General features: G+C 46.1%; 1 protein-coding gene across 1 annotated transcript; it reads right to left on the bottom strand.

Annotated features, from left to right (window-relative positions):
* Positions 1-838: 838 nt before the first annotated feature.
* On the bottom strand, positions 839-14,363 carry MRPL21 (mitochondrial ribosomal protein L21). Its single transcript, XM_074230894.1, has 7 exons — positions 14,197-14,363; positions 13,098-13,155; positions 10,985-11,070; positions 9,244-9,407; positions 3,766-3,818; positions 3,312-3,415; positions 839-962 (listed from the first exon to the last, which is right to left on the bottom strand). Exons 1-7 carry the CDS (start codon positions 14,333-14,335, stop codon positions 898-900), a joined length of 669 nt encoding a protein of 222 aa, XP_074086995.1. The 5' UTR covers positions 14,336-14,363; the 3' UTR covers positions 839-897.
* Positions 14,364-14,409: the final 46 nt, after the last annotated feature.

Genomic DNA, 14,409 nt, shown 5'->3' with positions numbered 1-14,409 from the left:
ACTGGGTAGCTATAAATTCTGCTCTCGCCATTTCTCTTTTGAACCACTCAGGAATGGTGTGTGTGGTCCATGTTTTTTCTTCGTGTACCAGGGGTTCTCTCAAGTGTTGGAGGATTTCCCCTTGTTTTGTACTATTTGTTCAGAGATGCCTGAACCTGTTTACTATAATTCATGATCATGTTTTCTTTAGTTGTTAAGGGTTTCCCTGTGAACTAACCTGCTTATGTTCAAGATCTTAAATCTTCTTCCTGAAATCTTTGGTAATCTTTCCTTTCCCCCCCATTCCCCCTTCACTTTCAGATTTTTTCCCCTCTAATGGGTTGGAGAGCTGCATTCTTGCTCTCCTTGATTCTCAATTCTCTTGTCCATTTCTGACAGCCTAGAGCAGCATTGGTGCCCTGGGGCTGTTGTCTCTATGACACTGATAAGAGGATGGACCAATCACATGTCAGGTCATTATTTTAAATCTGTGTTGTTCTTGGGTCTGCTAGTGAAGCCTCCCTGAAGATAGTGGGAGAGGTAGGGGAAAGGGTGCTGAGTGAAATTCAATGACCATTTTCTTTAACCTTCTTTTGGATTCTGGGTTGTTTGAGACCAGGGAGTCAGCTAAAGTTGTTTTTTTTTTTTTTAATACTGGTACCTAATTTCTTCTTTTAGAAGTTTGAGAGGTTGGAGATATCAGAAAATGTCAAGAATTCCATCTTCTTGCTTGCATGACCCTTAAGTCTCCAGGAATCCCTATTTCTAACTGGCCTAGAGCATTGGATTTTATTATTCAGAATCAATTCATTAAAAATATTATGAAGTGATGCACAAGAAGACATCAAACTAATCCTCATTAAAAAACAAAATAACCCATAGTTTATTTTCATACTTAGATAAATATCAGCCAGACAATCATGACAAACTTGGAGCAATCTCTACAGTGTTTATCCGAAGGACAGTCTGTGGTCTTATAAAAACTGAAAAAAGATAAAAAAAAAAGGATATCAGGGTTTAATCCTCCATTATCCTTACTATTACTAAAATCTGCTATTTGACAACAACAGAACTCCTCTGTTGGATAGTCCTAACAGCGATGCTTCTAGATCTTTTGTTAAAAATGCAGTATTTTTTATGGAGGTTGGAGGCGGCTCTAGTGTGGCCCAGTGAGAATGCTACCTTGGGGCCTGATCACTGTGGGCTGCTGTCGGTAATATGCACTGCTCTATATAATTTTAAAAGAGAGAGAAATAGGACAGTTGCAAAGTCAGCCTGAAATAAGTTCAATTATGGACAAATCCTAGCACAACAGGACTAGTGGTCCTCCAAAGGAGGGTAATGTTTGACAGGCCACCTGGCTATGACCTTGCATTAGGTAATATACTTGAGGATGCTTGGTAGGGTCCAGAATCAAGAAGACTATAAATCAGCCATGGGCCAGGTGTTTCCTTGCTATCCTACTTTCATTAAAAGTCAGGTGAAAAAAAAATGACACATTTCTGAGTTGTCCTAAAATTATCCTCTGTACTGAATGAAGACTCCTTGCCTCAGTTTCCCTGGTGATGGTACCTCCAGGTGGGTCCAGACCATGAATTCACTGGGCAGATCAACCTTTCACCAGCTGTCTCTGACACTACCTTACCACCATCATTTCCTATTAGGGGTGAAGTTAAGTAGTAAAGACTCAGAAGGCAGGTGAGCTGAAGGTCCACCACCTGGAAATAAGAATACTGTAGTTCCTAACCCACTGTCTGGGGTCAGGAGCGGTCTGACATCACCAGGCCTGCCATTATAAATGTACTACAGGGTGCTGCCCCACCTTGATTAGCACTTGGCAGTGAATGACTGTGATGGGTCAAGTTACCAAGGGTGTACCTGCTCAGGAATGTGCCAGGGACCTCCCTCTAGTCTCTTGAGTCTCCTGATCTGGGGGGATGAAAGATATTAAGACTGGAACTGCAGCCTCTCCTAAAGGAAGAGGGGTTGACTGGCTGGGTCCTCTCCTATTTGTATATCTCCTCTTTTCATCCTCTTCTCTCAGGGAGGCAGCTGTGGTGTACTAAAAAGAAGATTGGGACCCTTCCTGGCTCAAGCAAAGGTTCAGTTCACTCAGCTGTAAAATAGGAACAACCTTTGCCCTGTGTTTCATGCAAGGCTGGCGTGATCCTGGGGCTTTGGGTCTCTTCAGGAACAAGAGATCAGGGTCTTTTCCAGAGGTGACACTTAATGGCGGATCTGAATCAGGTAGTTTTCCCCAGAAACAGATAGATGGTGAGGGGTGTGGCCGGTCAGATTTGTTGGGAGACAATTCTCTCCCTCTTCCTTTCTCACCTACATTTAATTCAGCGTTGTGTGTAACTCAATGTTTTATTTCAACCTCTTGGCTGGAAGAGGGCCCATCTCCCCCGAACCTGGGAGCCAGGGGGTACATGCAGGGGAGACCTGCCCTGCTCATGGATTTCATTCTGAGCTCCTCCAGTCAGGGTCCAAATGTCATGAACAGCTTTCTGAACTCACAGATCCACCATGTTAGAAATTGGAAGGACCTCAGCAGCTTCCACTACAATTGGTCCCAGAGGTGGCCACCCTTGGCCTTGGGACCTCTAAGATGGGGAAGCCCCTTCCTCCCTGGGAGGGACAGATCTCCTGCTGACACAGAACCCAAAATCTGCTTCTTGCAAATCCCTTCCAGTGCTCCTGGTTTTGTAGTCTATAGTTCAACAGAAGGAATCTTACCTCTTCCCTGGGAAAGACTTTCCAACACCAGAATTTACCAAACACAAAAGCTATTGTGTCACTCCCTCCATGTGACAATTTCCTTCCATCTTCCATCTAACATGAAATTAAAGCCCTCCCTTGGACACTTAGCCGCATACCCCCTTCTCAGCTTTTTCATTATATGTTGTCTTCTTCTATATCTTATCTTTTTCTGCCTGTGTCTTACTTTTTTGCTTCTGGATCACCATCTCTAGAGAGACCAGGCATATCAGTGATTAATCTTTGACTCCCTAGAATCCAGTATGGTGACCTACACACAGTGTATCCTCAATAGGTGTTAAAGAATAAGGTCAAGTTAGAATTTGATTGATTTGGAGGTCCAGACTCCTTTCAGCACCTGCCCTTCCCTGGAGATGCCTCTCAAAGGTCTGTATTCCAAATGATCCTGTCCTAGGGATCCCCAAAGGCTCAATTTTCAGTCAATTTTCAGTCAACCCAAGTCCTGGGTGGAGAACACTCCCCCAAGTGGTCAGGATGGGGCAGAGCTCACAGGCAAAATAAAACTGCAGCTCTGGCAAGGTCATTGGTGATTTCTATTTTTTTCAACTTACTTTTCTTTCTTCTGAAATTTTTCCTTCTCTTAAATTTCATGTAGATTCTTGGCCATGACTCAGTCTTTTCAATAACTGTGGCTTCTACACGGACAACATCCAATCTACAATGCAAGCAAACTGTATTTAACCTTTAAGATTAAAGATTTCATGAATCCTCCCCAAAACCCCAGGAGGTTCCTAAGGGGTTGGTATGCTCCACCAACAGATGGCCTAATTTAAGCCACATGTGATGTCAGGAAGACATAGAACTGGGAGTCAGAGACCAGGGTGTGAGTCCTGGCTCTGCTCTCTGACTCCCTGGGCCTTGATTTTCTCCTACGTATAAAATGGAGGAAATGCTGAATCAAGACTGTGAATGTCTGTAGATGAGGAGGAAAGTTGTGCACAGTCCTGTTGGTCCCTAAGCTAACAGTGTCTGCCTACACGGTTATGAAATAACAAGCAGAATTACCCGAGGAGTGGCTTTCCAATCAACGTGAAATCATCAGCGCCAACCAGCAATACCTGGAAAAGTCCAATGGAACACACTCAAGTCATTAGCTCCGCACCCGTGGATCAGCCACATTTCAAACCCAGGCAGTGACATTTACCCAGATCCTCAGGCTCACCAGTAAACCTGCACTTTCCAGTTAATACTCTGATGACCCAGAAGCCAGAGATAGCATCTCTCTTCCAAGCACCACATCTCAGTAGGAAGCAGAGGAACAGGGACAATGCACTCATGGAGCTGTAGAACAATTCAGGGGTCCAGCAAAGGACTAGGTCTGTGGACCTTTTCCTTTTAATAACTAAATCAAACCAAAATCCACCCCGGTGTCATCAAATTCACAAACATTTATTAGGCACTTACACCATGTGCCAGAACCTGTGCTAAGACAAAAAATTACAAAAAAAGGGCAGAAATAGATCCTGCCCATCAGTTTAATGGGCAAACAGCCACAGAAAAGCAAGTATGAATGAGCCAGGATTTACTGGAGAGCCATCAGAGGGAAGGCCCTGGTGGCCCAAGAGGATCATGGGATTTTAGTGGATCTTTGAAGGCAGCCAGCAGGCAGTGACAGAAGTGTAGGTGTTTCCAGAATGCCTAGGATCCATTCACAGTACCACCAACAATGTTATGAGTTGGTCTATTTTTCCAAAGCCCTCCAACAACCTACATTATCCTTTGTCATCAACTTTGGGTGGAGGTTGAATCTCCAAGTTATTTAATTTTCAGTCAATAGTGATTTTAAACATTTAAAAAATATAGCCGTTGATTGCTTGGCATTCTTCCTCTGAGAACCACCTCCTCCTATCCTTGGACCATCATTCTTATAGATCTGAATCAGTTTCTTGGCAATGAGACTTCTCAAAGAAATCTTCTAAGTTGTTCCCCCCCCCCCACTCCTTCCAGTTACCATCACCCCTTTGGGGGCCCTTCTCTAACCCCCTCTCCTTTAATTATGGCCTGCTAAGTTTTCTTTCTTGTCCCTTTTTGCTTGTTTGTGATGTGACTGGTAAGATCTAGGTCACAGAACCACCTGGCACTTCTCAAGGGAATTGTTGGCCAGTTTGCCAAATCTCAGGTCCTGACCCCACCAGTTAGAAATCTTTAGGTTTATTAGACACTTTCTGTTGTATTCTGCCTCTTGGCTGCTGAATAATCTGTTTCTGATTGTCCTGATTTTTAACCAGTATCAAATAGTTTTGGCAATTACTGCTTTAAAGTATAGTGATACAGGTGAAAGTACCTAGACTACTTTTCTCCCCACTTTTTTTTCATTATTCCCCTTGAGAACCATTGTCCTTTTAGATGAATTTTATTAATATTATTTTTGAACTCTTTAAAGTTATCTTTGGCATTTTAATTGGTATGATACAAAAATAAATTAATTTGGACACTACCATAATTTTTATTATATGGACATGTCCCAATAAGGAGCAATGAATACCTCTCCACTTATTAAGATTCATTTTATTTCTGCAAAGAGTATTGTATAGTTCCTGTGTATGTTTAGATAGGCAGACATCCAAAATATTTTATGCATTTTGTTTTTACGTAGAATTTTTCTTTCTAGCTCTTTCTGTGGGATTTTGTTGTAATATGTGGACAGGCTAAAAGATCTGTATAGGCTATTTTATGACCTGCTTCTTTGTCAAAGAAATTATTCTTCCAATTAATTTTTAGTTGACTTGGATTTTGTTTGAAATAGAAACTCATTTTGAATAGAAATTTGTCTATAAAAATCTTATGAAGAATAATTATGAACAGTATCATCTAATAAAGCAGAGAAAAGGAATGGAAGATTAAAGCAATTTGAATAAAGTTTGACAATCTATCCAGCAAAACCAAATCATCCCAGAGACATTTAAGGCTGGAAATGGGGGAAGGATTACAACAAAGAAAAATGGAAAAGAATTACAAAAACATTTTCACATTTAAACAATAATAAGGCTCTATTTTACAGTGAAATATCTCCTATCCATAAATCAGAATTGCTCAGAACTCCTGGAAATCATGAATGAAATAGCCGTCTTCAAAATTCCTCTCACTGATCATCATCAGGTGAGGCCTAAAGTAGAAAAGAGGATGTTTGCCAAAAGTCATCCCTGTGAAGCTGATGAAGGATATCATTGCAGAATCTGAGTTGAAGAGGGAATCCCTGAGGATGGTGAGGTCATGCTGGATGACACTGTGCTGAGTGCTGGCAGAGGGCTGGCCTGTGAATAAGGCCTATCTACTGTCCTCTGTACAGACACCTCACTGAGCTTGTCCTAGTTCTTCCATATCTCTGACTGTAAAGTGGAAGAGGAGAGGGGAACTGGATAGCTTCCAGAAACTGCAAAGTTCTTTTATTAACTCCCAGCTTCTTGTGAAAGCAAAAACCCATTATAAAAAGATACCATTTCATAATGTTACAGCTCAGTGACCCAGCCATGAGATAGGGACCAACACTATGTCCAAGGAACTAAAAATGAATGACCCAGCAGGTAGGTATGACCCAGCACACAGTAGGTATGCACCACATGCCCAATGAGGAACTTTGAAGAACGGGTGAAAGATTTGTCATGGGCACTCTGGAGAAGATGGGATGACTGTCACTTGGCAAGAGGGATGCAGGTAGACAGAGTGCTTTCCTGCTGCCTCTGCAAGGTGGGGAGAAGGAAGGAGGCCTCCTGGGCACTGATGGGGGCTTTCCCTGGACAAGCACTGATGGGCTGTGACCCACATCACAGGAACAATTGGAGGGTAATTAAGAGATCCTGCATTACAGAATCAGAATTAAAATGATTTCCCTGAAAAATGAGAGGTCAGGACATACTGTTAGTGAGATGGTGCAATAGATATGTTGGGCCTGGAGTCGCAAAGATCCAAGGTCAAATCTGACCTCAAATAGCTGTACGACCCTGATTAAGTCACATAATTGTGTTTGCCTTAGTCTCCTCATTGTAAAATGACCTGGAGAAGGAAAAGGCCAAATTACTCAAATGTCTCCTCCGACAAGAAAAGCCCAAATGGGACCATAAAGAGTCAGACCCAACTGAAATAACCGAACAACAGTTTTTACTTTTCTGTGTGGTCCAGATAATTTGAAACTTCCTTAAATGTAAAGGAAAAGGTTTTATCAAGGAAATGGAAAGTGATGAAATATCGTATTGAGAAAGTCTGAGAGGCTGTTACAATACAAGTGCTCAAATGGGTATTGATGACTGAGAACAAAGTCCTGGGAACAAGCCGGGTGGATGGGGGGAAATCTGGCTGGAATCCAAACCCCACTGAGATGCAGCTCTGAAAACGCTGATCTTCCAACAACAGGACAGGTAAATGGTGGGGGCCCTGAAGCAGTTCTTATCCTGGAGAGACAACTAAGATCTAGAGATGGGAAGCCTGCAGTGGCACTGGCAAGAAGACCAATGCTGGCACTGCCCTAACAAGGACAGAAGCCTGGGGAAGGAGACCTCATTCTTGGCAGGGAAGCTCAATCTCATCTTGTCTGAATGGTATGTCATCTGTCTCCAATTGACAAACTATCTGCTGGGGTGCAGATGAAGGGGTCATGGTGGGGCGTGACTGAGGAGGAGGAGGCCAGTCCAGGTCAGATAGACAAATCTCAAATGGTTCAGTGGAGGAGGGGGCTCCTGGGGCCCAAAACTCTCTAAGGAAAGTCCTCTTGAGAAGGAAGCGCCACTCTCCCACAAAAGCTAGAAGATAAAACATTCTGAGGAAGAGACTCAGTGAAGCATCAAGCTCTTAGGCCAGGTTGTGAAGGGCTCAAGGTGTCTGACAGAGGAATCTGGGTTTGGTCCTGGAGGTGTGGGGCTCTAGGAAACCCTCCTGGAGGAGCAAAGAGAACCTCAAGGCAGGTGTCCCACCAGGGTAGAGATGAGAGGCCTGCCCCCAAGGGTGGCACAGGACTAGAAGGAAGGGTATGATTGGAAGGGTGATGATGACCTGAACACAAACAGGAAAAGTTCAGAAGAGGGGCCTCTTGGAGAAAGGAAAATTCTGAGGAATCCATCTAGAAATGCTTGTACATTCAGTAACCAAGCTAAATTTCAAAAAGCCCTCCTAAAGTTTGGAACCAGGCAGGTAAACAGAGGAAAAAGCGAGTGTGGCTCTCTAATTAGGAATGCTAAAACTCAATGAGCCAAAGCACAATTACAAAAGCTTTTTTAAGAGTTAGATGGGGAAAGCAGGAAAAAGGAATGATCATTGCCTGTAGAGGGAAGGTGGAGCTATTGAATTCCCATTTTCCTTCTGCTTTTTTTGCCAAGCAGAATGTGCCAGAGAGGACAGAACAAAAATGACTAAGCAGGGATGCGGGATGAGAGCCCCCAATGGCCTTGAGTGAATTTATATCCCCAGGCCCAGAGGAATTTCAGGAAAAGACTGTGGCTGGGAGTGGTTATTGGCAATCTCTGAAAGAGGAGCTATGTCCAAAGGCAGTCTTCCTTTCAGAAAAGGGAAGATGAGGGTTTGTAAATAAGAGAGCAGTGAGCCTGGAAATTGCTGAGTGATGACATGGTGATGATAAAAACCCCATCATGGCATGGGGCATGATGATGCCTTCTAGGATCTGAAGGGCATTTATGGGGAAAGTCCAAAGACTGGGGCATTCTGCTTCCCCAGGTTTTATGTATTCTGGGCTCAATAACCTGACAGTAAGGCAGGTTTGGTGCTGGCTCCACAGCCAGAAGAAGCTGTGGTGGAGTGCCTGGGGTTCTATGGGGTGAACCTGGTTGTTGGTGTACTGGGAGCAGGACGGACACCTGGCTGAGAACATTCTGGACACAAGAAAGGGGGAAGTCCTACTGTCTGGAGGGTCCTGTTCAGGTCTGGGGCCTTATCCCAAGAAGATTGTTAATCATGTGCTCAGAGTTCATGTACTCAGAGAAGGGAAACCTGGGTGGTGAAAGGCTTGAGGTCATGCCTCAGGACAAAGTGAATCAGGACGTGGGGACATTAAGCTCAAAGGTTCAAGGAGAGCACCACAGGAAGGGTATTTGTATGGCAGACACCCTAGGGAGATGCAAGCTGGACTTGCTCCTGCAGGTGAGGTCTCAGAAGGAGGATTCTCCCCCACAGTCAGAAGGGTCAGCATCAGGATCCGATAGGGTTTTATCAATGGACATGACCTTAAAGGGGAGATGGGACTTAGTGGTTCCCCAAGAGCAGTGGACTTTTGCCAAAGATCCTGAGTTCCCTGTCCTTCTGGGTTTTGGTGTTAGATGTCTGGCAGCCTTCCTAAGGGAGGGATTGGCTGCTGCATGAGGGGCCGAGCCGCTCCTCAGAGATACATGAGGCAGGGCCAAACATGCTGAGCCCAGCTCCATGGCCCAGGAAGAGTCCCAGATGGGCCCTCTTTTAGTAAACTATTGTCTCACATTTTCGAGCCTGGGTGAAGTCAAACCTTCCAAGGCTTCCAAGTGTCCCTGCCCTCCCTCTCACCTTCTCCATTCGAATCCTTTCTCCGCATTTGGCCTCCAAGGTGTTTTCAATTAGAATCAGGTCCCCATCAGTCACCTTCCATTGTCGGCTGGCAAAATGGACTACAGCGAAGAGTCGGCCATACTGTCCAGTGGCGATCAGTTCATTCACCCGCTGGACAACCTCTAAAAATGAGTGAACCAACAAGGGTTACCATCCCCAGAAAGCAGAGGTGTGGTGGTGACATGCCCACAGCCCCTAAATCAAGACCTGTAGCAACAATGGTGACAACAGGAACACTAAGAAGAGCCAGCATTTTGGAAGGCTGGAGAAGAATGGTACAAACAGCTGTCCTGGGAGACAGCTGCTGTTCTGATCCCATTTGACAGATGAGGAAGTTGAGGCCCACGAAGGTAGAGTGACTTGCCCAGTCACACAACTAAAGTGGGTCTAAGGTTCCTTCTAAAATGCTCCCAATACAGAGATCTTGGACAACCCTGGGAGACCTGTTATGGACAATACGATCTACATCCAGAAGGAGAAAAACAAAACAAAAAAACCCCAAACAAATGAAAGAATCTGAATGAACATGAAGTTCACTTTTTAAAAATTTCTCTTAAGTTTTTCTTTCCTATCTCATGGTTTTCTTTCTTTTCCCTTAGTTCTAATTTCTTATATAGGAAATGACTAATCTGTAGATAAATTAAACACAAATGGATATGTATAACATTCATCAGACTATCTGCCACTGAAGGGAGGAGCATAACGTTAGTAACATAAATATGCATATAGATGAATGTTGGAAAAACTTTGATAACATGCACTTGGAAAAAATAAAATGCCCTCAATATCTCAGCCCTGTGCCCCTCAGACTTTGGCTGCACCCCCATAAGGAGCCACTAAGAGGCGCCACCATCAACACAGCTCTGGGCTCAAATTCAGACTCACACTTGCTAGCTGTGGGACCCTGGGAAAGGCACTTCACCACTGTCTGCCTCAGTCTCTTCATCTGTAAAATGGTAATAATAACAGCACCTCCCTCTTATGATTGTTGTAAAGATCCAATGAGATGCTTGTAAAAAGAGCTTAGCGCAGAACCTGGTCCACAGAAATGCTAGAAAGTAGCATTTCTATTAAATGAATCCCTGCCACAAATCAACTGGGAGACCCCCGAGTCAGCCAGAAGAGTGAGTGGAAGAACAAGGGTGGACCCTATTCACCAGCTGCATCCCAGTGTCCTTTCTCCTGTAAGAAGACTTTCTTGACTCCCAGCTGTGACGGTCTCTTCCCTGGGGGAGGTTTACAATTTTGATCTTGTCTACAGTTTCTCTGTGGGGGCCTCCATGAGGGCAGGAACCGGTTTGGTTCTTTCTCTGTATTCCCAGCACTTAGTAGATGCTTAAATATTTGCAAACTTGACCAAAAACTATCTGTGAAGCCCAGACTCTTCCTTACAATGCCCTGAAGATGACTGATCTCTGATTTGCACAATCCTGCTCTAGAAATTTAGAGAGAAATTGGGTTCTCAAGAACATTTCATGTCATTTTTTCCTCATCCTGACAATGGCTGGGCTTTTATTGTGCACATAGGATGGATTATTCATAGCATGTTGAGCACAATTAAAATATGACTTGTCACATATTTTCTGACAGAAATGAACAAAGCTTGAGGTGAGTCTGGATCCTGATTTGGATGTCGGAAGTCCTGACAGAGGGAATCTGGCATTTTTTTTGGTGCCTGCCTCATAATGGAGACATTTACCTTGGTGATGCTCAATCTCTTCCTTGGGATCTGGCAGGATGATTTGAGGCCAGGGAGGTGAAGTCAATGATGTTTTAGGGAGAATCCTGTAGAAAAGATTTGAGGTGGATGTAGATTCATGCCTTGAAAAACAGCACAGACAAAGGCAGCCAAGCATTGTAGAGACTCAATGTGAATAAAGGCCAGTCCCTGTCTGGGCCACCCCAACAACAAGTCACTTGGGGCCTACTGCCCAGAGCCAAAGGGCATCGAGGCAGCTGTGCATCTGAATTCCTTAGAAATGGGAAAACATGCCTGAGAGAGAAGTGGAGGTGGAGCAACTAGGTAAGGCACCAGTCCTGGAGTCAGAAGGACCTGAGTTCAAATCCAGCCTCAGACACTTAATACTTAGCTGTGTGACCTTGGGCAACCTCATATGTCTTGCAAAAAAACCAAAAATAAAAAAATTATGAGGTGGGGGGTGGGGGTGGTGGAAGGACAACTGAAAGCAATAGCTAGTCCTCTCCAGGTTCTTCTAGTGTCCTCACGCTGAGGGGTCCTAGGGGATACCACAAAATTCTTGAGTGGGACTAGAGCCAGTTTATTTAATCAAAGGCAAGAAACATGGACAATTCGATCCCTTAAAATCAAGCCTACATGTAGCAAGGATAGAGGCCCCAGGGGATCCTCAGGCCAGCAGAATGGCTCCATTTAAGGACATTCTAATCCATCCGCTTACCTAGAAATAAATGTCTTTACTTCCTAGGAGACTACAAGATGAGTTCAACCTCAGAACTTCCAGGGATCCAGTTGTAGGGCTCAAGGACCTGCATTCAATTAACTTGAAGTCCCTTTAGCTGGACCTCAGGATGATGGGAAGACCAAGGGTTGAAGTCAGTTAAAAGTTTGGAGGGGTCCAGAGGACTTGGTCCTCAGGTCAAGAATATGATGTCTCACCTGGTGCTGAAAAGACCCACAGACCTCTTATTCTGTCTCCTCGAGTACAGATCTGAACTTGTGACTCCCCATGGCCTTCCCAGCCTGATCCCTGGGTGGGGTGGAATGCTGGCCGAGTTCTTCCTCCCTGATTCTCCATTATGGCAGTTCCCATTTGTCCCTGTCTGCACTGGCTGCCCCTTGCCTTCCTCACGTCTACAATTGGGAATCTCTGGTATCATTTGAGTCTCTGTTCAAGCTCTTTGTTCTAGACTGGGGGGGGGTCAGAGGGTTGCTAAGCTGGAACAGGTGAATGCCCTTTAAAAAACGTTCAGATATCATTTCAGTATACTGAAGTCCCCTGCCTTTTGTTTGATACATTTAAAAACCAGGTTTTCTGCCTAAAGACATCCCTAGAAGAGAAAAGGTAAATACCTAATTTCAGATGAACACCCTTCCTGCTCCTTGGCAGCTGCTTTTCCGTGGGCCAGTCTGAGCCCTCCTGACCTAATCATGCCCTCTCCTGTGGCTGCTCCCAGGCTGCTCATTACTTCAGTTGGAGCTCTTTAGCCACTACTGAGCCATGAATATCTTTCTGCAGGATCTCTCTGCTCAGTCCTAACCTTTCTCTGGACCCCCAGTCTCTCATTACTGCCTACTGAACACTTTGACTTGGATGTTATATTAACATCTTAAACTCAACATTTCAAACAAAATTATTAGTCTCCCCATCTTCTGCTTTCTGAACTAAACCTGCCAGCTACAGAGGAGAAAAAATGGCAATGGTACAAAATTGACAAAACTTCCACAATCAGGAAGCAACTGCTCATGTTCCAAAACTCACAGCCTCTGGAGTAGTAAATCTGCCTGGGAAATTCTGTTCCCAAATTCTCACCTCCGGCATCATCTTCTCCCAGGAGCAGTGGGTTCTGAGGATGGCACACAATTTACCGGCTCAGAGCCAGGACTAGAAATGGACCACGTCCCCAGCTAGGCACCATGAGCAGATGCCAAAGCTCATTGCTTTCTTTCTTTCCCTGGTTTTATCTGTGTTCCTCTCCCCACCCCCCTTTAGGAACAACCAATGAAGATCCGAGGGGGACAAAAAAGCAAGCAATTCAATGCTCCAAAGACATGCCCGTACCTTTACAAAGTCCCCATAGATGGACCAACAGACCGCCCACGTTCCCTACGTTACCTGTCCTGATCAGAAGTGCTCTGGGATCTGTGACTGTGAAAGGCAGGCCAAAGATGAACTAAAAGGAAAAAAAGACAATTACTGGTTGCAAAAGACAATCCCTCGATCCTCATAGCAGCTCTGAGTGGGAAGGCAGACAGCGGCTCGCCTCCAAGGGGGAGGCCTGAGAGGGCAGGCTTAGCCACGGGTTGGCCTGGCAGAGGGGATGTGGCTGGGACTGGAACCCGGCCTTCTGGCTCTGTCATCGGCTTTGCATATGGCAAGAAGGTCGCCACCTTTACTGGGTTGAGCCCCACGGCCCATCGGAAACCCCCACTGCTGAGGGGGGTCTTGATGAGCCACCTTTTGCCAGTCTCTATCTTTTCTAAAGAATCTTCTGTCTTTTCTGTGCTCCCAGACCAGAAACCTTCCCGTCCTCGGTTTAAAACATTTAAAAAATTCACATTTTTTTTTTAAACGTGGCTGCTCTCTGGGAACAGCCACCGGCCCCTCCGACAGTGGACACTGCCCCTCGGCTGCACCGCGGCTTAGAAAACCACAGAGATGCGGCACTGTTCCACGTGTTTAATTTCCTTGTCCAACATTCTCCGATTACATCTTATTCTGGTTCCCGAGTCCCGGGGGGTTGGCAAGGAGCCCCGCGGCCCTGCCTCGGAGCCTTTGCCAGGCAAGGCCAGGCGCTTCGGTAGTCTGGGTGGCCGGTGATCCAAAGGCGGTGCCGTGGAGACAAAGATGCTCCCAAAACACCTTCCATCCCCCGGGACAAATGCTTTTATTTTTTTTTTTAAAGAGAAAGAGGAAAAAGAGAACACTTTGGGCTGAAGCGGTCAGAGGGCCCGGCCGTGGCTAAGGGCAGGGGGCCCGGGCGGAGGCCTCCCCTCCCGGAGACACTCTGCCCTTCCCGCGTCCCCAGAGGCGCCCGGACCGAGGGGCCCGGAGTCGGGGGTCCGAGCCTCGCCGCTTGCAGCCCAGGGCGAAGGCGGCGGGGGAAGCCACGGCCCGGAAGGGCTCGCCCGGGATCGAAGGGTCAGAGGTCGGACCGAACACGGCCGTCTGGGTGTGCTGGAGGGGGAAACTGAGGCAGGTGGGGGTTTCTCACCCGCTCCGAGGGTCCCCCCTAACCGCGTCGCTGCCCCGGAGGCCGCCGGGAAGCAGAAGCCGCCGCCCCCCGCGGGGAGGAGCCGCCGCCGCCCCAGGACCCCGAGGGCGGCTCGAGCCACCGCCGCCGCCGCCGCCATGCCGCTCCGGCTAGGCTCCGGCTAGGCTCCGGCTAGGCTCCGGCTAGGCTCCGGCTTCGGCTTCCGCTTCCGCC

The sequence above is a fragment of the Macrotis lagotis genome, chromosome 3 (assembly GCF_037893015.1).
Source record: "Macrotis lagotis isolate mMagLag1 chromosome 3, bilby.v1.9.chrom.fasta, whole genome shotgun sequence".
NCBI classification, from domain to species: domain Eukaryota; kingdom Metazoa; phylum Chordata; class Mammalia; order Peramelemorphia; family Peramelidae; genus Macrotis; species Macrotis lagotis.
This window is presented reverse-complemented; position numbering and strand designations above follow the sequence as displayed.

Bases quoted from the DNA above. Each gene is read 5' to 3' on its own strand.
- MRPL21 (XM_074230894.1), bottom strand. From the start codon at position 14,335: ATGGCGGCGGCGGCGGCGGTGGCTCGAGCCGCCCTCGGGGTCCTGGGG. The intron at 11,071-13,097 runs GTAACGTAGGGA...TCTTTTCTACAG, and splicing joins AGCACTTCTGATCAGGACAG to GATTCTCCCTAAAACATCAT. The intron at 963-3,311 runs GTAAGTTGAAAA...ATCTTTTTTCAG, and splicing joins AAATTTCAGAAGAAAGAAAA to TTTTTATAAGACCACAGACT.